The 27,288-nt window shown below is 38.9% G+C and overlaps 2 protein-coding genes and 1 long non-coding RNA gene across 3 annotated transcripts; 1 reads left to right on the forward strand and 2 right to left on the reverse strand.

Moving 5' to 3' along the window:
* Positions 1-332: 332 nt before the first annotated feature.
* On the reverse strand, positions 333-27,242 carry LOC146456604 (uncharacterized). The gene is made up of 3 exons (XR_014858821.1): positions 26,731-27,242; positions 2,955-3,085; positions 333-1,137 (listed from the first exon to the last, which is right to left on the reverse strand). It is a non-coding gene; the product is annotated as an uncharacterized LOC146456604 (long non-coding RNA).
* LOC146456605 (uncharacterized) lies at positions 2,800-22,249 on the forward strand. Its single transcript, XM_085093161.1, has 8 exons — positions 2,800-3,101; positions 5,435-5,776; positions 7,190-7,465; positions 8,502-8,885; positions 9,467-9,748; positions 10,432-10,797; positions 19,130-19,399; positions 20,102-22,249. Exons 1-8 carry the CDS (start codon positions 3,026-3,028, stop codon positions 20,464-20,466), a joined length of 2,361 nt encoding a protein of 786 aa, XP_084949287.1. The 5' UTR covers positions 2,800-3,025; the 3' UTR covers positions 20,467-22,249.
* LOC146456606 (uncharacterized) lies at positions 12,647-18,325 on the reverse strand. The gene is made up of 9 exons (XM_085092824.1): positions 16,657-18,325; positions 16,498-16,571; positions 16,301-16,413; positions 16,106-16,201; positions 15,917-16,009; positions 15,720-15,820; positions 14,897-15,052; positions 14,590-14,709; positions 12,647-14,264 (listed from the first exon to the last, which is right to left on the reverse strand). Exons 1-9 carry the CDS (start codon positions 16,753-16,755, stop codon positions 14,115-14,117), a joined length of 1,002 nt encoding a protein of 333 aa, XP_084948950.1. The 5' UTR covers positions 16,756-18,325; the 3' UTR covers positions 12,647-14,114.
* Positions 27,243-27,288: the final 46 nt, after the last annotated feature.

The following is a 27,288-nucleotide window of genomic DNA, read 5'->3' on the forward strand; positions in this document are numbered from 1 at the left end:
ATGATAATAATAATAATAATAATAATAATAATAATAATAATAATAATAATAATAATAATAATAATAATAATAATAATAATAATAATAATAATAAAACGCTAACATTTCGATTGGTTTTGCTTCAAGTAAATTAAGTTCGGCGTCTGACTCAAAAGGCGGGATTTTCGTGATTTGGGCCGACCTTAATTTGAATTAAGTCCGGCTCATGAAAAGTTCAGCGTCTGAACTGGGCCTAAGAAAGGGGACCCTTATTCTTTCTTGCCCCTCACCCCCCCCCCCCCCCCCCCACCTCTTTCCCCCGTTGCTGAAAAATACGCCGCTTACGAAACAAATACAGACTTCCTCGCGATTATTCCAACTCTTTAGTACCATGATGAGGCTAAACTATCCAGGAACCTAATTGGCGGGAACGGCGCTTGAGACAGGAAAGAAAATGACATTCTCATCGTCGTGTCCTCTCAAATTTGTTTTCTGAGCACAGAACTGCCCCAATACGGGTTGGTGTACCGGCGAAGTCAATTAAGGAAAATCGCGTGCGTATACGTAATGAGTGAAGATAGATTAGAGATCTGAACAATGGGTCAACCGCAAGATCGTCCTTTGCAATTAATCAATTTTAAAATATATTGAATAACGTATGTAGGCGATTTTTATGCGATTTTAATGGCTGGATGGCTGACTCCGTCAGAAATTTTTCCGTAAGTACATTAAGGGGGGATTTTACCTAAACACCATATTTCCGCCACTTGACATGGCTTAAATATCTCATTCACGTTTCAAGCAATCCAAAAACTTTACACTCATCCCGTGAATCTGTATTGTGGCGTGTTTTGTGAATTTTTGGGTGATTTTTGGCTATATTTGGGAGGAGATAGCTTTTCTAGAAGGATTGGTAAAATTAAGAGAAATAAGGAATATTAAAGATTTAGTGAAGTTTTAAAATTAGAATTTGTAGTTAATAATTAATAGACGGACACCAAGTTAGTCCACTGTCTCCACTGGCAACCTGCGGTGCTCTTGCGTGGGTATCAACTGTCTGTTGGTGTTCCAAAAATCATTTTCTTTCTTCTATCCCTTCTTAAAACGTCTTCCAATTCATTCAAATTTAGGTAGAATCCTTAGTACAAACACGCATTTCTGCAAAAAAAAATGGAATTTTTGGTATTGGCTCTGTTATGTTCGCAAGGTATTATGGTAAAATGTACATCCGCTATCTTAACCCGTACGGCGGATTGTGCGGTATCTAACGAGGTTGTTGCCTCTTAAGTACAAGTCATGCTGCAATTTTTGGCGATGCAGCCCTCGTCACGCAGGACTCGAGACATTGGTCCCTAAATTAGGGTCTCAGACCCATGAATCTTCACAGCCAAACGAGAGTAAACGCGTGCCGCAGTGTATCGCAGGACACTACATACATACACATGCATTTGGCAACTCTGTCAATGGGTGTCTCACTGAAGCCAGTCATAGCGTTTGAGATTCTACGTATGAATGCCTAGCAAGCTATGTAAGAAAACGGGGGAGGGGGAAGGGGTTGGGAGGTCTTACAACTCTGTAGATTTAGAGTAGTGACAGTTAAAATATCATCAGAGTCAGAAGTCGCGGGCGAGGCGAGCCTACGATCTCCTGTCCTTGAGACAGGTAAGAGAAATCCATGCGTGGGTGTCCTGTGGCTTTGCATGGAATGCAATACAAAAAGGGTGAAAAGCGGAGCCGGCCGTGAGTGGTCTACTGCTCATGCATACGGTCTTGATATCCTCTATGGACCATGTCTCATCAGGAGGGAGCAAAAATCTTGGGAGATCTTGGGTTTTACACACCCTGGGGTTTTAAGGCGCAGTTCAAAACTCTTACCGTTTCATAACTAGCAATCCGAGGTACGCGAGCATCACTGTTTTTCCTGGATGCATCAACCGTGGCCATAGAACTATTAAAGCATATTCCCTAGTTTTGAGAAACGGTATTTTCAGCAGTGCTTCCATTGGAAGGTGAGTATTATAGGCCATTACAGATACTAAGTAATCTTCAATGAAGAATGCTCAGTGCTATTTATAAGAACAATACTTACGTCTAATATTTCACTCCCAGGAACAACGAACTTTCTGGAAGTAGTGGATGCTTCTCTCTCAAAGCTTGGATTGTTTTAGTATTGCTGTCACAAGCTAGCAATATGGTTATACACGACAGGCCTTTAAACGTGAAAACACTGATACACGGTGACCACAACCTTTTCTTTTAGCATTTTCATGATGGATTAGACGTGAACAAACTAGTGCAAGGTTTCAAGGAAAATTTCATTACAGATCCTTTTTTCTTTTTCGAAATCACCTTAGTTCTGTATTTAAAGCATGATGGATAACACCCTGACCACAAGACACTAGGTTTTCAGTTCACCGCTTTCCCCCTTGCGTTTCACTTTTCCCGTTTTCATTTTATCCTGCAGTGTTTTGAGCATATTGCAATTATTGTCTATGAGTTCAAACACAAAACGATATTGTAGAATAATTGTATCGAGCACATGCAGACTCGAAAGTTAAAAAAAAAAATTCTTGGACATCAATCAATCTTTAGGCATGCAGGCCGGCATACAGCCATGCCGTGAACATACGAATTTGAGTACCGCAGAAGATAATCCGGAACGTACTAACGACGCTCCGGGACTAAAGTGTAGATCTATTACAATGGTGGCAACCGAAGCATAAATAGTGAAGAACTACAGGCAAAACTTGTTTACTAGCTTAAAAAAAGATATCTTGTATAACGAGTCGGGGTTAACGTTTAATTGAATGTATCTCAACGAGTCATTTTATTTCACGCACATGAGTGTTGTTTTTCTAAGGACAATAAGATTTTCAGTTTGATTTCCTTTCATCAACACGAAATCTTATATGGATCTATAAATACTCCAATAATAGTTGGATTTAAACCAAGATTGTTCAGTTCGTATGACGTACCTTTGACGGCTGACTGTAACCATTGAAGAACAACTGAACTAAAGCCCGCACGTTTTCCATCCGAGTTCAGCATGCTTTTTTGTAAGTTGCTCCTTTATGCCTCTGTACTATTCAGTTATGGAGCTTCCTTTCTGGAAGAAACAAAAGGTATGTCTTTTTCCAGTTTGCCTCATTTTGCCTAATTTCTATCAAGCGTAGTTTGGTTGCTTGCAACTTGATTGCGTCATTAAGGTTTTTCGGCTGTTGTGGAACTTCTGACAGTCTTAAATTAACATCTAGCACACAATGTTAACATCCAAAATCCTTGCTCAGCAATTTCCACAACCCCTTCACATAGTTTTAAGCATTTTATAAAACACGACATTTTTTAGCTACAGAACCACCGGCGAACATCCCCCACCCTTCCCTCTCCTCCCTTCCTCACCTAATCTAACCTAACTGACCCGTCCCTTGAAGCATTTGAGGTCAAAATCAAACACTCAATCTCTTCCCCACCACCCTCCCCTTCAGGTCTTTATTCGATGGCCAGTCTATATTCCTCATGATAAGTGCTTCGTGTGCTGATAGAATTGTTTTAGAGACAATTAGAAAAAACCTGACAGTCCTGATATCTATTTCTATAATAGCACGTCCAGCATTCCTGACTGATTATTTATACCGGTCATTAGTAGGTTACTGTTTGTAGGTTCTTAAAGTTTTCCAGGTATTTTTTTTACTTCGTTGAACATGTTTCGATACGATATGCCTGTGACGACGCAGAATAAGTTATACGCTTCCCTTGGAATTCTATTTTGTTAGCGTAAAGTAAAAGATTTTAGTAAAGATAGTAATAAATCAAAAAGATAATTATTAGCCGTCAAGTACGATGAACTCGCACAGCAGGTTTGAAGAAAAGTATAATAAGTTTTATGTTTGTTTAACCCGCTGCTTTTTCTTTTTTAATTGGAAACTCACTGACTTGATGATGGCGCTAAGTGACGTGGAAGCTTGAAGCTCCGGCTAAGAAGTCTTTTAAAGCTGTAGTTGTACCCTCAAACGTATTCTCTGTTTTCATGGTTAACACTCCGCTTTAACGAGTAAAGGAATTTTGATAAGAGTTTCCATTCCGTGCTCAGAAATACAATACGAAGGTCATGATGACTTAACCTTATCTTCACCGTATAGTTTTACTAACATAACTTATGCTTCTTAAAAATGGACGTATAATTATAACCAGGCGGATTCATGATAACAAACGTTATACTGGTTAAAAATATATGTATATATAAAATTAAGTGTTAAAAAACCCTTGAAATAAATTTAATATATATATATTTTTAACCAGAGTAACGTTTTATTTGTTATCATAACTTATGCTCTGTCGGTCTATGCTACCCATAATACTCCTGTAAATTTTATTATTATTAACTGCAGCTCGCTGGTAGCATTGTGTGAAAATTATACGACAAAAAACTCTTCTAAGTGATTTCGTGTCAAGCGTTAAGTGATTTCATTGAAGTCATTCTGGAAAAGAAACCGGTAAACGACAAAGCTTGTCAGTAGGGGGATGTTTTAGCTAGTTTTACCTAGTCTGTGAGTCTGTTTTGGGTATTCCACATAGAAAAAAAATTGCGTCATATTTTTCCCACCGCGCACGTTTCCTTTGGACTATTCGCACACAATCTCGTTCCCAGGGCCCGCTTTTCTTTTGGTCAGCACCAAGAACGCCGCTGGATAAGGGCAACGCGGGCTCTGGGAACGAGATTGATTGGCACACAACATAAACCGAAATATTTACTGGGCGCGCATGCGCAGGGAAAGCAGAGAAACTATACTGGGAACTACAGTAGCTAGACATTCTTCCCCTGATGTTTGTAATACTGCTCATGCGCATACGCTTACTTCTTTCCCCAGAATCTCCCCATTCTTAACTTTCTTTGAGTGTTCTCCATCTTTGAGTGCCTGAATAGTTTGGAATTAAAGTTTAGTTTTCGACCTCAGAGGTGATCCCGGTAGAATATAGCTAGCAAGTTCAGCGCCCAGAATCTGATCAGTACTCCGAAATTAACCTACGAACCATTCAACAAATCCACGGCAGTTTTCTATGATCTATACCCTTTTATTAAAAACTGGATCATTGTATAATGCAATTCCAGGGATTTGATCGGCTAAACGGCCATGGTATATGAGCCATTATACTATGCCCGAGGAATAGCAACCATTGAAATAGTCTTCTGGTTGCTCTTGCTAAGCGAGACCAGCAAGATCTAACAATATTTATTGATTGTTTCTAATATGACAATTATTCCACTCGTCCTTGTTGGATATGAGATGATTATAGCCAGCGCCTCGTTGGCTATCTATCATTTCATATCCAACGCGCGCTCGTTGAATAATTGTTAAATAGACGATAAAATGATGTCATAAAATGTTCAAAACTCAAGTGGCCAAGGGAGGAGAGTGATGAAATAGAAGTGTTCTTTATTAATCTCTCTCGGCAGGGCCACTTTTCATCAACAGTCGTGTGATATGTGCAAAGGACTTCATGCAACTTCACGTAAAACTCAACCCCAGCCTCTGGCGAAACTTGCAAACGAAACTTGCTATACACCTGATCGATAAACACTGCAAGCCCTTCTTCGTTAACAGTACGCATGTCTTCCTGAGAACACCACTTTACGGCTGCGGCACAAAGTTGGAACTCACTCAAGATAACGTGATCTTTACTAACTCGTTAAAGATGAGAGAAGAGATAATGGCAGGTCAACTGGTGTCGTTTATCCCGGATGTAGAAATTGGTTTTCGATGTACCTATGCCAGAAAGAAAATCTCTCTCATAGCAGGTATTTATGCTAAATACTGTGAAGGACAAAATGTTTTAAGAGTGTGTGTTTAGCTCACCCTCAGTTACTTAATTAATTGACACCACATAGAATTCATTACTAATGCAAACAACCCTTTTATAAACTGAGCTGACTGCAGGGCTGACAGTACAGCAAAGGGCAATTTTATATGGGCCAATATTTCAACTACTGCGACTAGCCTCTTCAGAGCCAGAAGACTAGTAGTACTAGTTGAAATATTGACCTAACCTGAAAATTGTCCTTCGCTGTAGTGTCAGCCCTGCAATCAGTTTGGTTTATTTACACGTAAAGTGACGGCTCGCAAGTGCATTTCTACTACAGGACAATGAAGACATGCGGCGACGAAAAGTTTCGTAATCGTCTCAATTTACTTTTCATCAATGCAGCTCGCTGTGCGTTCCGGAACGGTTTATTTGTGCGTCGTGTGGTCTTCTACATTCAAAAGTTTCGTAAACCCGTTTATACATACATCTCTCGTTCAATGCAAATTAATAATTGTAATTGAACTGAGTGGAGTGTAATTTGGTCTGAAATTATACGCGTGATTTCAAAATTGAACGAGCGCGCAGCGCGAGTTTGATTTGAAATCACAAGTATGATTTCAGACCAAAATTGCACGACGCAAAGTTCAATTACAACTTTATTACACCTATTTTGAAATCACAGGTATCATTGTCAATATTAATATTCTATTTTTGTTACTTCATTTCGATTTTGATGGGCTAAAGGAAGGATGCGATTTAGAGCAAAAAATGGTGCAATTTGGGAATAAATTGCACTGTTGAGAGCCAATAAGATTGCAAGGATCACCAGTGATTTCAAAATGGGTGTAATAAAGCATATAATTTCTTATCAACGGTGAAGTTCTTTTAGTATGCCTTCAAATTCACCTAGCTAGGAGGTTCCATTAGTGTCTACTTATCTAAGCTTGTATCGTATAGTCCTCCGAGGTAGAGTGCATGGTGCTTGCGATTCAGTTTCAATTTCAGTTTATTTTTTTTCCATTATTCTTGCACATCGTTACAAGATATATATTAAAATATAAAAGATAAATGAATAACAAAAGAGAGAGAAACATATGGCGAGGATGCCCAGAGAGAAACCATTGGGGCTTATAGGAGCTACAGGCTCCTCAAAAAATTACAACTTGCGACATAATCTTTTATTTTCTTATCAGATTGTTTATTTACTTACGATTGTAGCTTTTTCTTGTAGTAGGGGGTCAATATGGACGCAAGTTCTGTTTCTTTCCCCCGTCACAGCCTGTATTTTTATTATATTTCTATTGTATAATATCCTCAGTGACTAATTCATTAAATAAAAAATAGTTTAAATACCCCCCCCCCCCCCCAATAAAAAAAACGAAAAAATTGAAAAATACTATTTTCACAGGAGCTCTACAATTGGATAAACTCCATTCAAGCCCCGAGCAAGTCACAACTTATTTTGGACTACCTGTTGAGCTGAGGTGTACGTTTAAATATGGCGTCCCTCCGGTACGCGTTGTGATTTCTCGTGAAGGTAAAATTATTGCAAACCAAGAAAATGGCACCCAAACAGTCAGGATCGCTGTTGGACGGAAAAATGATGAGTTTGGTTTGTACACCTGCATTGCTGAAGATGTGAACAACGTGAAATTCAGGCACAACATGAACGTAAGGAAAATTGGTGAGTCAATTCAACTTACAATTATAGTAATTTCTTTGGGCATTGCGGCGTATTTTGCAGGCTAAAATGGAGAACACAGCGGGCTAAAATATATTTCAGCTCGCTGCTATGAGCCAATAAGAAAGAAGAAAATAACGTAGCTAGCCAATCAGGCCTGGAAACCATTCAACTGTTCGCGCCATTTTCTTGCTCGGATAGCTCTCAATCAAAGAAACGCTATTGTTCTGACATTCTTAGTCGTCCGTTTTCTTTAAATGAAGCCGTTGGTGGAAATAATGCATGTAGTAGCTCCGCGACCGGCGGCGAAGTGAATGTAAGTTTTTCTTCGTCGTTCGAAGCCCCTCAGTTCAGGCAATTATGTCAAACTGTCTTGATTCCAAAATGAACTATAACACATAATCTGACTATTTCTTCGATGTTTACAGAATTCTGAAATTTTCCTTTTTGAAATTGAGGAGCAAAGGTTGTTTTGACAAATTTTGCGTTGTTCTGTTAAGTTTTAAGCTTATGTGCAATGAAAGTTTTTATACCGATACGCTTACGCGTATGCTGTCTTTGATTCCTTTTCTGAATTCCCTCTGAAATTATTATACTTGTATCAGAGTTGATGTTCTTGGGCGTAAATATGTTTTTGGCTCTCAGAACTCATAAAATGAGCTTGAGTCGGGCCAAAAACATATTTACGCCCGCGAACATCAACTCTATTGTTATTTTATTGTCGTTAATTGTCACAATGTCAGATTTTGTCCGTAATATTCATAGTTCACAGTTAGCCCTCCTAAAAGGCCAGCCTTCTTCTCTTTCTTTTCTAAAATTGTAGTCATCGAGAAGTATATTTTTGTATTGCAGTGCTGAGACGCAAAGTTACTAAAAATAAAATACTAAAATAAATATGAGGATATTCAATGACAGCTCGCAATGACTATCACACCTTTGACCATACATCACTTTATCCGATGCTATTTTCTTTCTTAATTCTTTATTTTATGCAGACCTATTTGCGAGTCAATTTGTTTGATTATTTTATTTTCTATAGATCCATCAAACATATCAACTGATGGCAAAACGGTCACGTGCACACCCCATGAAATGCAGCTGACGCTTAATCGCTTGACGTATCCTTGGTTACAACCAAAGCACTTTGACATGCATCTCGTTGACAACCGCTGTCGACCTTATCACGTGAACTTCACGCATATAATCGTGAAAACTACATACGGGGATTGTAAAACCGTGGCATATAACTCATCTTATGGCATCACCTATCGCAACATCTTAATGGCCTTTGTAAAGGCCCCATCCGGGATACTTATCACTAGAGTCCCGGATGTATTTTTTCCGTTTCAGTGCCAGTTTAATCACAAGAAGAGGGCTTCAATTTCTTCTGAACTAATTGAGGATACACTGAACTATCCACTAGGTAATTAAAGTGAAAGTGACAATATATCTCACCTACAAAGGTTAAGATTCGTAATGATGAGGTTAATTCAGAGCTGAAGCTAGTATTTGAGAAGAAGATGCAATGCCATTGCAATAAAAAATTCTGGTGTACCACAGTCTGTGACCCTCCTCCCCCCACCCCACCCCACCCTCCTCTCTAACCCCATAAAGGCCCTTCTGGATCCGCTATTTAGGAATCCGGGCCATTGGGCTTTAAAAAAATCAGAGCTAAACCGGAGCATTTAAGTGGATTTTGACCACAAAACTGTATTTATTAACCACGTGCAGCTGATATTACAGAATTAATTGCTGCATTGCAATAACCAACAGATAGAAATTGACAGGTTGGGCACAACGACAATCTCTAACCCAGAGCCCTGAGGCTCTGTTGGTCACCAGGAGAGGATCTGGGCACGAGATTGGCATATAACGATTGCTGGTTCATGACATAATCACCCAGAAAATAAGGAAAACAATTCTTACTGTAATCCGTACAATATTGGGAGTTTTACTGTTTTAATTTTTGTTTTATTTATTAATTCTTTTTCTTTTTCGTTGTAGAGCCGTTCGCCTCCGACAAGCGTAAGAGTACACCAATGATTGTTAAATCTTTCAAAGGGTTTGGAGTGAGATTGGTTTGTGCATTCAAGGGAGGAGTCCCTCCTATCACCATCACGTTATCCAAAGGAGGAAGAAGGCTTACTGAGGGGGTAGTGGTAAAAGGAAAGGTTTTGTACGGCTCGATAAAGACCGGTCAGAGAGCAGCATTTGGTTCATACGAGTGTATAGCAGCGGACGCCAAAGGAAACAGAGTCAAACAAAGAATTACTCTTCAAAAGGCCGGTTAGACAGTTTTTGTCATATTGTAGTAAATAAACTCAGTGTAACAAGAGAGATAAACAAGAATTAGAAAATCCGTTTGCATCCAAAAGTATTGCACAGGCTAAATGATATGGAGATTAAAACAATTGAGAGGAATCATAAAAATAAGTGGAAGTTTTAAAACTGAAGGCTTTCCCCAGTTCATCCCCCGGTAATTATGCTTTTTATAAATAAATTAAAGCTGAATCAGTAATCCAAATTAGTAGCAAAATAATGCTTTTCCGCGTAAGTTTGGTAAGACAACATGAAGGAAGAAAACATAAAGGACATAAAGGACCAGAGGAAAAGTGTTGGCATGTTTTCTGAACCTTAAACTCGTAACCGACCGACACCTCAGTTGCTCTCAGTTCTTAGACTGCCAAATTTCCAGTCCGTCTTACCCATCCAAATTTTCCGTCGGGGTCGCTTTTACTTGCCTGTACATACTTAGTTCTTCCTCAAACAAGTATCCAAGATTGTTGGTTTTGAACTGCGCGCGTTTGACAAAACCTATGAGTGTTGTATGCAACTGATATTTCAAACTCTTCAAACACAATAATTGTATGTGGATTTAATTTACTGGTACAAAGTAAAGACGAAACATTTCCTTTCCGATCTCGATTTTAGCGCTGCTACGTTAAAGTACGAATTTTGCTCCATTTTAGGACCACGTGACATGACATCAGATGGACTAACAGTGGAATGTAAACATCATTTCATGGAAGTCACTTTAAGCAGACTGGTGTACCCATGGCTCGACCCAAGCCTCCTCCACATGAGCCTTATCCAATCAAATTGCACCGAGTATGACGTCACAGATGCATTCGTTAGGATGCAGGTTCCGCTCACTGGGTGCGGCACTACAGTACTGCGTAAGAATAAGTTCGTGCTGAAGTTTCGTAACATTTTCATCGCCAAAGCCAAGCGTCCTCGTGGATTCAGTATCACATATTTGCCCCAAATTCACTTTCCTTTTGTCTGCGCTTATGAAATGACTCGGTTGCCTTGGAGAACAATGCTGAAGGCTATTGGTAAGTAAAGCATAATAGTGGTAAAGACAAAAATTGATTATGTGTAAAAATGTGATTTATAAGGGCCTCTTAGGTTAAGATATTTTATACTCAGTATTGTGGAATATCATAAAAGCAGACAAACAAGCAGACATATAAGCAGACAAAAAAACAAGCAATTTTTTAGTACTCTTTTTTTCACTTAAGGTGGGGGTAAACGTGGATTTGAATGGGATTTTTAGAGGTTTGAAGAAGGGATAAAAGAAAGAAAATGATTTTTAAAACACTAACAGACAGTTGATACCCACGCAAGAGCACCCCAGGTTTCTAGTGGACTAACTGGGTATCCGTCTATTAATTATTAACTACAAATTCTAATTTTAAAACCTCACTAAATCTTCAATATTTCTTATTTCTCTTAATTTTACCAATCCTTCAAGAAAAACTATCTCCTCCCAAATATACCCAAAATTCACCTAAAAATTCACAAAACACCCAATAACATTGGTTTCCGTTTTAAGCAGAGAGATTTTGGATTGCTTGAAACGTGAACGAGATATTTCCATGAAACCGATTTTAATCGGCATGAAAACGGCTTTCAGGTTTACCCCCGCCTTAAACACGGAGCGATCCTATAAGACCAGGCTGAACCGTTCAGACTGTCAATCAAAAATCGCAAACGCGCGTATCTGATTGGTTGATTACCAAAGGTCCAATTTTAGCGCGTTCAAGTTCCCGCAACTTCGATTCAGAACGGACGCGAGAAGTCGGCCTGAATTACCTGAGAGCTGTTTTTGTTCGAAACCAATTTAACGAATATGGCTACAGGAGAGGAATTTAGAAAGGTAAGTTGTCCGTCTATTTTGAGATCGGAAATTCATTTATCGGCTGGTAAAATCTTATCCTTTCGAGATATTTCCGAAGTGAAGAAGATAAAGTTCGTAAACTCTGTCTCGAAATAGGTTGTTCTTCTGATACCGGCATCCGAGGTGGAATCTCTTCGATCATTTGTGTCATACAGTGGGGGGAAGATCATAAAAGATACAAAGTCGCGGAAGCGAAGTCTTGAAGAGTCAACGGAGCGGGCAACGGGGGAGGATTTCAGTGAAGTGTCTCCAGCGGCGAGCAATCGCACGGAAGACGACACCTTTGAAGACGACGGAGCTGGTAATCTTTTTGAAGTCGGCCTCTCTATTGCTTACTGTATAAACTTAGAATATATTTAGTACTGGCTAATTTTAGTACTGATGTTAGAGCCATTGCCATAATCATTTCATCCATAACATACATGAGAGCAACATCAGTTCGTGTTATGTTTATATCTTTGGTGATTTTTCGAATTAGTAAATTATGCAACTATGAATGATCACATATGAAATGAGGTCAGATGTTTTTATTTTTTACTTGTGCATAGAAGTTTAGAATTTATTACTGCCACTTCCAGTGGATTGGTAGAGTTAGTTTTCACGTACGTGATCGATAGATACACAAGCGGTAATGTGTTTATTTTTACAGCAAGCTTTTATGAAAAAGTGAAATTTATATTACAGTCAATATATGCCAGCTATAATTATACTGTCATGTGCTTGTTCAGATTTAATTATTTTTTGTATACGGTATCGACTGCCTTTTTCTACTAGTTTCCGTAACTAGTTTTTCGTTGGATCCAAATTTAATATATAGTGTCACTGCGAGGTATACTTGGAACAGAGATATTTGCATGTAGACCTGCATGTAGTACATACAGTCTGTATACCAATTTTGCACACATATACAAGTAATGTTGTGGGTTATGGGCATATTCCAGTGATGTTACATTGCACTAACAGTTTCTCGGTACCTTTGGAAACTGTGTCGAGCTTTAGCTGATGTAGATAATAGTGGCTCTGGGCACCCAGGTGAACATAAAGGAAACTAGCAAACCCTTTGATAGAGGTCAACAGCATCCCAGCTAGATGCTCTTTGTCGCTTCATGCTATAAAAACTGTGTGAGGCTCCAGTAAATATTGGCCGGATTATTTCAACTTTACTATGTCTTTGAAATACAACCAAATTATGAAGCATAACATTTTACAGTATTCTAATGGGTCTATTAGCTAGCTCTTGAGGATACCACTGAGCTAGGATATAAAAAGTCTTCAACAGGTTCTTGTTATTAATTTCAAAGGTACAAAAAGTTAGTTAGCTTGCGAACTAGAACTATTAGTTCTGATGTGATCACATTTGTATCAAGATTTCCCATGTATAACAGTTGAGTTTTCCTTTCCTTTGTTAATTTTCCTCTTTGAAATGTTCTGTCTCCCGTAGAGAGGGAGATCCCACATATTTCGCTGGGAGGACTGACTGAGGGAGAAGGCTGCTGTAGGTTTTGCTTACAGCAGCCTTGCATTACAACAGTAGATGGAAAGGCTGCATTTTTGAACGCGCATGGACCTCCTAGAAACACAAACATCAGCAAAAGGTTCAAGGACTATCGCGAGTATTACCGAATGTTAAAAAGGGTTGGGTTATGGTCAAATCCTGTCTATGTGATGCGGAAGACTGAGCTTGGCATCTATATTGATGATGTTAGAGAGGTACTTCCAAATTGTGTAGTGGATGATGTACGGAAGAGGTGGCCTAACCCTCCTGATGTACCCTATAAGGGCCATGTTCCATCAATGTAGTTAATATTTTGTTACTACAGTCCTTAAATTATCAAGGCAAATTACTCCCTTTTTTGTTTTCACTAGTGAACTAAAACTTGTATGTCTTTACTTCAGCAAATCCCTTTCAATTAAAAAATATATAATACAGTGGGTTTATATTTTATCAGTGAAGCAATGATAGACTACTAGCTGGCAGTCTAATATAGATATTAGAGTGGTCAAGACATGCAAGTTCACACCAACTTCGCCTCCCAAGGAGACATGCTTGCAACTCGTTTTTCGTTTTGCCCTCACTAGCGTGTCTCTTTGCAGGGGGCATCTCTCATGTGCACTTACATGCTTTGCTTGCTTTACTAGTGAGGATTTTAGATGATGCCTCCTCTATCTGCTCTAGAAAATGGTGAAATGGGGTTTTAATGCAGTTTAATTCTTACTAGGAATGTTATGAGTTTGAAATAAAGTAGGTGAATTTGCATCCTTCCAAAGTCTAATGCGCTAGATCATTGCACCTCTATTAAGTGATACATATAGCAGTGTTTGTATTAGGTTTTTACTAAGAGCAAAACCAGCATGTGAGAATTAAGTCACTAGATATTGAGAAGTGTAGGTCAAAGAACTTTTATGTATTTGGTGTCTCCTAAAGGAGCCGTTTGTACGATGAGGCTTGCGTTGAACATGGCACTTCTCACTTCACCAGTTAAATGTAAAGAAAGTTGCCCAGATGTTATCTCTAAAGTGAAACGTTTTGGGCTTCAGAACTCTGTAGGGTGCAACTCTGTCTGGCCTCTTAATGCTCTGGTAGTGCTTCTGTGTATAACAGTCCCTGTCAACATTCTCATTCTGTTGATGAAGGAAAAATAAGAAAGAAAGTGGTTATGATTTGAAGGTACATGTTGTCACTCCATTATGATCCTGAGTCTGTGGCAATTGATGCACCTGTCCTGACACCCTAGATATACCACAGACAATTGTTGATTTTGTCACTGTAGCCCCATGCTTTTGACAAACTGTGTTCAATGTACAATTAAGGGTTTATATTATAGTATATACAAAGTTGAAATTCTTGTATTTAATTTTGTTTATTTTGGCTTAAATCCCTAATTTATAATTAGGCATTACATGCCATTCATTTACTGTACTGTGACATGTGTGTTATTGAACTTACCCAGTCAAGGCATCCAAGATTTACCCTCATGTTATACACCTTATCACTGAAGTGTATCCGTTTAGGTGTATATATCAGCATGCAGTTATGGAAACTCTCAATGTAGTATGTGTCTCTGCACTAAAAAAACAAATTTAAGACAAAAATTAATGCCCCACCCACCCCACAGAAACACTACTCAACTGTAATTACAAAACAATAATCAGTCCTAGAATGATAAACCAACAACAGACTATGAGTAGTGTAAAATTACAGCTTACTATACGACTTGTTTTCAATTTCTCTGTCCAATTGCATACAACAGTACCTTAGCAAAGTCCTCTGCATGCTTGTATATGCTTGTGTTCTTGATGGCCTTCAGGAGTGCCTGGGCTGCATCAGGATTCGTTATGAGCCGCTTTGTTGGGACATAATCCTCCTGGGTCCTGCAGCGAGATTCTGGCTGACAATGTGTGTGATTACCCTGGGAGAGTTGTTTCAGACAACCCTAGTATTACAACTGCTAAGTAATGGTAGTAGGACTGTGTGGAGTACAATTTAGGGAGTAATCAAATCGGCTGATCGCATACCGTGAGGATGATTTGAAATAATCACAAGTATGATTACCCTGAATGGTACAAGACAAAGTCCAATTACCAATTAATTGTATCACGTAATACGATGTGAGATAAAATCTGCTTGAACATTTTTACTCAAAATTTCATGAATGTAGAAACAGCTGAAATAAGACATTTCAGTGCACTTGATTGATGTGCAAATTAAGCATTGGTATGCAATATTACAAAAAAGGCTATTCAAATTAGACAGCTGTATTGGCTACTTACGTGATTGCACATCAGTTACCTAGCAAACATTTTGGTGTGCAGGGAACAAAAAACAATCGAGTATTTGTTATAGATATGATTTATTATTAAATTGATATTGCAACCAGTTAATTAGTACAGGACCCAAACTATCCTGCAAGCTGGAAGGGGGTACGGGCAAAATAAAATTTTTCCAATAATATAAAATCAAACATTCACAGGTAGCAAGTGCTGTAGCTTGTAATCTAAAAGTAGGCTGTTTAGAGTGGATTCATGAAGTTGTGTTATGGATAATATGATTTATTGATGACCAAGTTTTCTGACTACCTTGTAGTGTTCCACGATGTTCGTAAGCTGGCTCCTTAGCTTATCAGCATCTCCATCGCAGCTCTTCATTGCATAATAAAAGTGAGTTTTGATACTTTTCACTGAAACATTTAAACATTATTCAGTATTTTTCATTAAAGCATCAAAGATGATGATGTACCTTGTATGTGTTTGGTGTTTTTGTTTTGTCACTTTACCTTTATCCGACAATTCTGTAAACCAAACTTTCCCCTCAGTTTTTTGGGGTCCTTTTGCTATTTTTGCAATCCCTCTCTTTACACTTTTTCCACCTGTAAAAGAGACAGTGTTGGGTGGTAAACAAGTGTACATGTTCCTTTCACATCCATGACTGTTGAATTCCCCTTAGGAGGGGGCGGGGTGCTTACCATGCCATGTGTCAAATGAATTGGAGATCCCTCGGCTCTTCAGGTCATTTTTGATCCCGACCACAGTATCGTGGCTGACTTCTGTGATGTTTATATCTGGTTTAATAATTAAACAAATAAGTAAAAATAGTGAACCAATGAGGTCATTGGTCAGTCAAATGACATTTACAGACCATACAGAGATGTTAGTCTTACCCTCCTCCCCTGTCAGCTTATCAATTAGCTGGAGGGTCATGGGCTTCTCCCTAGAGGGCGCGCTTCTGATGTCTTCCCGGGAGCAGTTAGCTACCCCTATCACCTTGTGATTCCTGTGATATACACAAGGGATATTTCAGAAATCACAGTTACTGTAATTGTTTTGAATGCAACACTTGTCTTCAAGTAACACTTACGCCATAGTAATTGCAGTTACTGTAGTATGGTACGCAGTCCTCACTGAGTCATGTCGAGCATCTATCATGACACCCTGAATGTTGAAAAGGACATTTGGTTTACCTATTGAAACATTGATAACTGAAGTAGAATTTGAAAAAAAAAATAGATATTCTTACTGCCCCATCCACAGCATAGGCTGCATCCTCCTTCACCTCCTCTACCACCTCTGCAAAGCTATATTCTACCATCATTTCAACGACCTCGCAGTATCGCATTTTATCATAAACTGTGAAAAAAATATACACTACAAATATAAACAAAATGAATTTCCCTCTTTCTTAGAATAGAATCAGTAATGGTTTCACAACAATTAGCTATCACAAACTTTATTTACCACTTGCTATATAATGTTCGTTCAAATAGCCAAGATTTGCTCCGCGACAAAAGCTTTCATACTGAGAGGCGATAAGTCCAGCTGAGGTGAAACCATGGACCATTCTGGAAAGGGAAAACAATTCCTTCATGTGTAAACTACAGGGGCGTGTCCAGGATTATTGGAAGGGGGAGGGGGTATCAATGGGTGTGACTCTCAAGGAGTCAGGGAACTGGCTGCACCACATCATATGACCACATCAAATGTAGAGTGTGGAATAACATATTTTATGGTGTTTCGTACAACAATGGGAATTCACTCTCACCTGAGGTTAGCATAATATTTGCCAGAAATTATTGGCGAGGAAAACCACTCCAGGGTGTGTCCTTCGTCGGCCATGCATCCCACTGCCACTTTGCAACAGTGGTTGTTCTCCGTCACTCTCTCAGTTTTCAAGGTGGAGTAGTCAAATTGGTGACCACATTGACAGATTGACTTTTGCTCCATCGTGAGAAATTGAAACAAGCGGTCAATTGCAGAGCCACTAACTAGATACAACTGATCATTCTCGTTGCACTGGCTGTGGAGCTGCGTTTTGACCTGAAACATCTCCGGTGGAAGCTCTGCAATCGATGCCAACTCTGGGTCATCCATTTCAACGTCTGGTACTAGACGAATGGCCACTGAAGGATGCAACTGATTCCTGGGAGTTTCCGGTGAAGTTTCGTTGTGTTTCAGCCAGGTATCAAGTAACACTTCCATTAGTTGAGCATTGACTGCTGTTGCCCCCAAATGTAGCTGTCGTTTGACGAACGCAATTTTTGTTTTTATCGCATTCAATCGATCATTTTCGTCACTTTTTACCTCGATATTGAAGGTGAACCTCAATTTACCATTTTTCAGGTTTTCTTTGTTTTGTTGATAGTAAATTTGGTTACGAATTTGTTTGCTCTGAATAGAACAGTTTGAAGAATTTGAACCCAACATGACGACTCGAGCGGCTTTAGCAGAAAACATCTTCCAAATTTTGAAAATCCCGCCAGTTTTGGCGGACAACACAGACTCGTTTTGGTTATAGATATGCTCAGATGGAGGGATACAGATGTCCAGTTCATTGCAGGCTTCAGTTTATAATGGTTTTTTTTTTTTTTACTGTGTATTTGGACTATTTGGAAGAAGGATTTCGAATTACGAGGTAAGTTTCGTATGATGTTTCGGCTGCGGCGACGAAACTTGATTATTTCCGTTATTATCGTTAATCTCGCTAATTTCTGGTGTTTTACAAGATATATAGTTAGCGTTTAGCTTATTTTTATTGATAAATTGATCCCCCCTTCGATTTTACAAACTATAGTTATTCTCTCTTTTTTCCTCGACCGTTACCGACGGCATCCGCCATTATACTGATCCGTTTGGAAGCCAACAAAGTGCTTCAAGGGGGCGTGTCCCTCCCTTTTATAGGATCGCTCCGTGTTTAAAAGAAGTCTATGAGACGGATTTCCAGTACACGTGGGTACCTGGGGCGTTTCACGCGAAAAGCGACGCCCAATCTCAACGAGACTGCGAATATATAACGACTGCTGATACTCAAAGTAGAACTTCACTCTTCTAAAGCACTATTACACAATAACCTACACACCACACAAGCACACCACACTAGTAAAGGGAAAAAATGGTACGCCGACTGACAGAAGTGGATGGATTCACTACTCACCAAACAATAGGTCCTAGGGTAATAATTATGACCTACATCAACTAAACGAATGGGATAAACACAAAACATTAATAGCGATGAATGGCGTGGTGAAAAGACATGATAACTAAGTATGTGTCTTTCATGACTGAAAAGATTTCCTGAATTGGAAAACCGCACCTGTCCAACAACGAATATATGATTTAGTTGTAATTCACCACGCAGTCATTTCAGAATTTGGCTGACGAGTTCACTCCTCTTTATGGACAAGGGCCGATCACACAGGCATGCAATTTATAGGTAACCTTCAGTACTGGCTAATTTTTGCATAGGGCAATAAAATGTTTCTCAAACTACTTTTTACTGAAATGTGATACACTTTTAGATTTCTTTTATTATTTTAATGCAACTTCGTGTACCTTGTAATAGTATGGCATTGTATTCTTCCTTCTTGGCAAACAATAAATAAATAAGTAAGTAGCCTATTTTTGAGCAGACTTTGCTTCAATACCGAGATGTCAGTATCAGGTAAACGTTTCCTCCGAAAATTTACGTTTTCCTTAGTCAATCTTTTAACTTGTAGAACCACTTGCTCTTGACGCATCAGAATCAAGCTCAAACACAATATTCTCCCCACCAAACATGGCTGTCAAGATGAGGTGCGTTTTCCGAGGAGGTGAGCCCCCGATCCAGGTCAGAATCAGCAGACTCAAGGCAACAATAGCTCACGCGCAAGGCAGAACGTTGGGCTTTCTGTTGAATCCACGCGTGGAAGATGGCGGACGTTATGTTTGTCGGGCGATCGATGCTCGAAAGAAGAGCGTTTCTCATGCAATAACCTTGAAGCTTCCAGGTGAGAAGATTTGATATTGTTTCAATATCGCAGAAAACCACTTTGTACAATTACAAACAGATGCTCATTCTATAACTCCAATAGACTATTTTCGTATTCTCGGTAATGAATGGACCAAGCCTGCAGAAGAGGTTATTGCGGAGAAATACATAAAAAAAAACATTTGCACGTGAAAAGATTCTTCCGCTTAAGCCTCAGGTGCAAGCTACTTCCATTTCAATACCAACAAAACGAAATGGTCTATTCCGAAGCACTTTTTGTTAAAATGCTCAATCTAATACCAAGGCATTCTTCTTTGAGGTCATGTTTCGCGCACCGCCTGGGACGGAGACAGTCTCGTGTTAAACGCTGACGTCACTGCAGAATATACAGACATAAATACATATAGGGACAAAGTGCCCACGTTGACTTTGGACACTCATAACCTTTTTTGATATTAACACACTCGTCAATCAATTTGAACGGTTTTCTGACATGTTAGAGAAATCAGGAAATCCAAGATGGTGGCTGTGTAGAATTATGATGTCACATTGCATTGCATGTCCATTGCGTATGCAATCGCTACCATCGTTTGAGAGTGGTTTCCCTTCACTTGATCGCTAAATCGTCATTTTCTTATTCTGTGTCCAAAGTACTGATCAATAAGTGTACCAAGGTTGCACTGCTCACTTAACTACGTTATTAAAATTATTTTTTCTGCAGCTAATAGGGTCATCGTCAACAAAGGAGCAAATATCGACTGCGGCTCGCAATTTATCACCATTATTTTGGATCGAGCCCAGTACCCTTGGTTTAACGCAAGACGCATGCGCATGCACCTGAATGATCCAAGCTGCCGACCTTTTGAGAACAACACGCATGTAAGTTTTAAGATACCGCTGGGCGGATGCGGCAGCAGGCATATTACAACTTCAAGGAAAGTGATGTTCTTCAATCGGGTGTTCATTGTCAACAAACCATATCACATCTACAGAGAGAGAACAGGGAAGAGCATAATGGAAATTCATTTTTATTGTAAATACAAACGAACTGACAGTCCTTCCCAGAAAATAAAGGGATTTCTGTAAGAAAGTAACCATTTTTGCCTGAGCCACACTGTCTCGCTCCCTTCTACAGCGACCTTTTGATCCTGTTAAGGGGCACTTTTCTAGGGTGTTAGAGAAGTTGCATAGTCATACGGCTTAACTTTTGCGTCTTGTAAATGAAATCTTGTGTAGCTTTTTAAGTGCAAAACTACTGAGCAGTACTTTCCTGTGGAACTGTTTACTAACACTGCACAAGTAGTTGCTACTCGACGTTTTGCGGGAAAAACGTCCTGAAGTGTAACTATTCAAATGATAGCAGCACGTTCTTTAAGCGCTGTTACGTCGTAGCATAAGCTGTTTCAAGCTTTGGAGTGTGTGAAAGAATTCCTAAAACCATGAAAAGATTGAGCTGTAAGTTATCAAGCATTCAGTAATTTTCTTGGTTTTCATTAGAAAGTAAATGGGTGTTTCGTATTTCGTTTGGAGAGGGGCACTTCTCGGGGTAGGAAAAAGTAAATGAATAGCCTATGCAGCTCATTCTAATCAATCGGTGTGCATATGCAACAGAGAAAAAAATCATCGAAACAATTCTGAAGGGACCACCCTGTTTAAATAAAGCCGTTCAGTTCAGTTCAATTCAATTCGTGATCGGTTGCATGTTCGTACCAGTTTGCATTTGTTGTGATATTAGCTTAATTTACAGTAATCTTACAAGAGTTATTTTAAAACGTCTTAAAAAAAATTAATGAACAGATCATAAGTTATAATAGTTTCTTAAGCTGACTATAGTAATGTGTACATATGCTATTTTTTAGGTTTAAATCACCGATAAACATTTTTAGACATGTAGAAGCCGCTTACAATACGTCAAGTGTTAGGCTTTTTCTCTCGGCTTACGGGATTATACAGTCGAATGCCATGTTTTTGTTACTTTTCAGCATTTAACCTTTCATATCTATTTCACGTTTTACGCGATACAAAAATGTTGTTCGTAAGTGTTTTTAAAAAACCATGGAGCACGGCCACTTAAATCAGTCTTTAGAATATTTTAGTAACTTTTAGAATATTTATGAAGAGAAAATAGGAGGGATCAGGGAATTTTATGGAAATAGAGAAAATTTATGATTTAATGGTGTTTGAAGTTAATAGAGAGAATTAGAATTGCGTTTACGGCAAAAGGCACACGATTCGCGTTTATGCTTTCTTGAAAAAATGAGAACATAGATGAGAAAAGTGAAAATGATTCTGGCCTCTGATACCGATTTACTGAGAAACTGGGAACATCTAGCGGCAAATGTAGGATAAAAATGGTCACGTGATCATTTCTGCCGGCCGTTTACCGTAAACGTAATTATACAAACCTCCATAATAATTAATCGGTCCAACACCAGACTTCACTTCTGATTGGGCTACTGGATGTGTGTGTATATTCTTTAATTCATAATTTTGTCCTTGGATCACTCATTTTTTCATACAAATTCAACAAAAATCTCCCCTTAAAATATGTAAATGTCCATACCAAAACTTAATAATTTAACTCGAAAAAAACAAGAACCGAATTAAGGAAGTCCTAGAATCCCTCATATTTCCTCATTTGAAAATACTTAATTCTTTTTAATGCGTCGTCACTGATCGTTTGTGTGTTTCCAGTTGTCTTTCAACCTAATTAAAAATGCTTTTTATTGATTCAGATTAATATATAATGTTGTAGTTATTGTAGTATCGTAGCTTGTATATTTGTAGAAATGACGATGTAAGAGTGTACGTTTTTACCTTTTCCGAAGATTAAATGATTTTCTACGTCTTTCCTGTTTTGTTAAAACTATCTGAATTATGTTTTTATTTCTCTCCTCGGTATTGTAAAAATCTCTCTCCGCTGGGAGTATCTGCATTCTCCACTAATCCGAGAATTAAATTTCCTTCCCTTTAGTCTTCTTAAATCAAGTTAGTTGCATAACACTTTTTCAAAACGTTTCATACACCCCTTGTTTATCTAGCTGTTTGTGGTCAACATACTTCACGTTACAGAATAGTATTGAAGAAACCGACAAAGTCGTGAGAAAAACCCCTCCTGACTATGGCCTTTTTAAATTCTGCACCAGTGAACTGAAACCAGAAATTCGGATCTTTGACTGTCGAGGAAACATAACAACTCTTCATGCGACAAATTTTACTCGGGATCAGTTCAGTTGATATGGAAAGTCTTAAGAGATATGATGAATGTTATTTTCAATGGGTGGCATTGTCTCATAGTAAGCTGGCACCTAGCAGGACGGAGCACATAACGGTTTATCAGTCGGTGGATATCTGTTAGGAATGCCTTAATCGCCTTAGAAATTCGGATTAAGTTGTGAAGAAAATCTAAGTTTTCTTCAGCAGAATGTCCGCTCAAAATTTCGTAACACTGGCAAATTAAACTAATTCTTTGAGCAAGTGCAAAGATGTCGGCAAAAATGCGAAAAAAAGTCAGCTATAACTTCGTGGAATGAAGTTCTGTTCCCTAAAACTTTCTGCAACTTGAATATTCAGCTAAATCGTCCAAACAGATCAGACTCTATTACTGACAAATATGTCTTTAAAATTAAAGTTTACAAAACGATCTGGCAACACTGGAAACAACCGCTTTAAGTTTTTTTTGTGTGTGTTTTTTAATGTTCTTGTTGGCCAGGCATTGACCTAGGCCTTATCCGTGCACAAAGTTTATCTGTTGTGGATTCACTAACGACCGGATCAATGACTGCTGAGTTTGAATTTCTCAGGCCTGGTCTTCCACGAGTCCGTCAGTTTATCGTTTAACCCGCTGCTGTTAAACCTGCTGCGTATGACGCTAATGGAAGTCACAAGCAGAAATGTTCCCTTTCTTGATGAGGAAAAACAGGGAATTTTAAAACACTACTAATCGATCCTTAATGACTTTCATAAAAAAAAACTATTTTAAATCAGCTAATTAATAGTGAAAATCATATGAGTAGCTGATGGGTGATTAATCGATTGTAAAGAAATTTGACGCTCAGCCATCGATTCAGTTCTAACATTGGGTCGGCTATCCTTAATTTCTCCGATTGTTTCATAATAATTTCGTTCTCCATCGAAGCCATCAGAACTATCATTGATCAGTCACTTGTGTCTTGGTCCTACTATGGCAAGTCTTGGGCCGTGTTCAGCTACATTCATGTCAGGAAACTACACGCAGCCCACAAGGAATTCTCAGCAGTTGGAGGAAGGAGTTAATAGGGAGTGGTTATCGAAGAAACTGACTAAACTACAAATGCCGTGGGTGCAGAATAGCTAACGTGTTCGTGAGTCTTCCGCTATATTCATCACTGGTGTTAAATTGCCGCAAACAGACAGTCACGCCTTAACAAATTAAAGACAGCCTCCAATCACCTGGCTATTTAGAAACTTCTCACTGTTACGTTATAACGTCCCAAAGAAATCCTATAACAATTAAACAATAAAAGATTGAGGCTGAACGAAGCCGGAAACACGCTGGCCTGCCGAAATCACATTTCCCGGTTTGCGCGGGGTGTGTACGAGCAAAAGTGTTGAAGAATTTTCAAGAAGTAAAAACATGCATACTCTGCGGAAGCAATTATTGCGTGTTCGTATGAACCGAAAAACAATTTGGGAAAACAAATTTGTTAATAGAGTTAGGTAGAAAAGCAAAGAAGGAAATCATTGGAACGTCGTCGAGGGTCAATCGTGATTACACTGGAAACTATGCTCTGCTGCTAGCATTACTGGTGAAGGAACTTGATGATGAGTGCACTTAACGCATTTCAACAGGTTGGATTTGACACGAATGTGTCCAATTGCAAGAGGCGGTGTTATCATCCGTGACCCCACGGGTACTCCCTGGCGTATATCAGCTGTATAGCTATGTGCGGCACCAAAGGGTATGGTTTTTGAGCCAGTTTTGTCGGAAAAGGGTCTGGATTTTAACCATTTTGGTTTGAAAGTCTGAAAACGAGTATGAATTTTACAGAAATGAGTTTCGAGATTCTATTCAGGTCTGAAAATGGTTATAAATTTAATATCCAGGCCCCAGCTGTTCAAAGGCCGGATAACTTTATCCGCTGGATAAGGCACTGTTCAGGGTCTAAAATATACTTCACTTAAACGTTGTCCAAGGTTAACTTTTCGTACACTCCCAATCTTAACTGTGGTTAGAGTGTGCATATTCGCTTGTACACGATACAATGAAATATTTGCACAGATTGAAACTGTCGGATAGTGACTTATCCACTGGATAAAGTTATCCAGCCTTTGAACAATAAAAGCCAGGTCTAAGAATGGAACCGAAAAATTACATATTTTGGTCTGAACTAGTGTCAGGCTTTGGCCGAGCTGCCGCCCCCACCAAGACGTCCAAGGGGTATCCCCCTCTCCCGTGAAAACAGTAACAAAGTAAAGTTGTGTCCGTGCTTCTCTAAACTCTTTAGAGACCTCTAGAACATTCTGAGACAATAGGCGGAAATAAAATCTTACTACCATCAAAGTGTTCTCGGTTTTTGTTGAATTGGGGAAATCCGGCTAGGACGTCTAAAATGAATTTTCAGTACCTTTTAAATTTAAAAATATCACTGAACACTTGAATGTGCGCGTCGTGCTTTTTACCGACACAAAAGAGCCACCAATCGCTAATCTTTCGTACCTCCCTGGCGACCGTGTCAGGTGTTCGCCTAATCACCAAGCACCCTTCAGTTTAGAGACTTCTCCTCCTTAGAGAGGACTTCATCTGTGAAAACGATTGGACGTGGCTACATACCCCGCGTGTAATGGGCTCCTACCGGATGTTGTAACTGAGCATGTCAGGTTGCGTGTTTTCCGGAGCGATCAAATTGCGTAACTGATTTAATTTGTTAATCAATGGCATTTCCACATCGTCCATTTTCGATTTCATCCTGCGAGCGACAGTCACGTGTAATTAAAAGTTCCTGTCATTTCCTGACTTTAATCATAATTATTCTAGCAAATCAAACAAACATTACTTTCCGTTTGATTAGAGATTTGCCGGTTTTCTGCTTCTAGAAAACTATTCGCGGATGTAGGATAAATATTTTTACTCCATGTCAGAGCTTTACCCCGCAATCATCTTCCCACCCTAGCTTTTAAGGCCAAATAGCAAAAAAATTATATATTGCGAATTTTAGATTAAAAACAAATGCGCAAAAAGTACCTTATTTTGACTCGAAACGGTTTAAAAAATCCTGTACATTTATAGCTTTTATACGAATGCCTTTCCCATCTTCTCGAGGGTTATCCCGAAAAGACTAACTGATAAATGCACAGTACACATAACGGCATACCAACTATTTAGCGATTATTGGGGGTGGTGGATATTCCCGGCGCGAAGAAAACTACTATCCGAGCTAAGGATAATTCGGGTGTGGCGGAGACTTGGTCTCTTCTCGTTACTTCGCGCGTTCAATTTTCATCGCTCTGCCAGCTCCAAGTCTCTGAACGCCTTTTAGTCATATTTCATGGGAGTCACTGAGTCCCGCCTTTTTTATTTTAATTATTTTCGTTTCATTATTTTTTTTTTAAGTGACGCCGTCTTGGAATCTAGGTTTTTTTTTTTTGGAAGAAACCGTCTCGGAGACCTCGACTTCGTCGGGCGGCGCAGAAAAAAAAAAAGCTGGTCTCGCCGTCTCGCAAAGTCTTCAATTTACCATCAGGCGACTGCTACTGTAGTTCACTTTGAACTGATACATCATTCTCAATGTAGTTCTTGTGCGTGACCGCTCTGCTGTCGCATTGTTTCTTTTTCCTCCAAAAAGGTTGATATAACTATAACCGATATTTTTCTTTGATCAAAATGATGTCTCAAAACATATTTTTAATATCTCCTGGAAGGTCGGCCCGACCTTGGCCGTTCGTGATCTTTTAGGAGCGCAATTTATAACATGAAAGAAGTATAGAAAAACGAATTAGAAGAGGAGTATGGAAAATTGTTGTTTCTTTACAACCCCAGGAGATTAGCTACAAAAAGTAAAAGCTCCGTGAATTTTTGAAATTATGCGTTGCGATTATGGGGAAGAATGTCGTAATTTTGGCGAGCTTGTATTTCGATGGCACCGTTTTTCGATTCAGTACACCATATATTCTATTTACCCCGGCTTCACTGAATCCAAAATCATGACATTAATGTTCATAACGGAATCTTTGACAAAATCTGGTTTCTCGAAGCACCGCCATGCTAACAAAAATTAGTTACTGACCAGTTTCTAAAACTGTAGTATACGTATGTACACTTGCCTGATTTGTTAAAAAAAAAAATGGCAATATTAGAAAAATTTATCTTACCCAAAATGTTGCTTGTGTGTATTCTAAAATGTTCACCTCTTTTATCTTGCCTATTTCCTTTCCTTTTCCTCTTCCCTTTTGATGCCAAAAGGTCCGCTTGTGTGGAGTTAGATGGTGTACAAGGTCCTTTCGCTGAACCGTGCTTGTTCCATGATGTCACCACGAATCAAAGTACACTGAACCGGAACGGTCAAATTTACTCGGTCCAATGTCCTTTCCTCAAAGAAAACACCAAGTAAAAGATGCTTAGAAATATCTGTTATCAACCGAATCGTAACAAAAATTTCAAACGTCCTAATTGCCTTCAGAATATGCCCTAGTTGTGGCTTCAGTTGTACTTAAAAAATCTTAAAAGAATTGTTTTGTCTGATTACAAAGTGCTGAAAATATAGATAACACAAAACATCGATAAACTATCCCAAAGTAAATATTTGGAAAATTCCGGCTGTGGGATGTTTTAAACGGTTTAAAGGTGTCAACCTGGCTGCAAACAAGGAACTACTGAAGACAAGAACAAATCCTCTATGACCCTAAATAGGCGCCGAAAATATTTTAAAA

This window comes from Pavona decussata, unplaced genomic scaffold (assembly GCF_977016875.1).
Source record: "Pavona decussata unplaced genomic scaffold, jaPavDecu1.1 SCAFFOLD_254, whole genome shotgun sequence".
NCBI classification, from domain to species: Eukaryota; Metazoa; Cnidaria; class Anthozoa; order Scleractinia; family Agariciidae; genus Pavona; species Pavona decussata.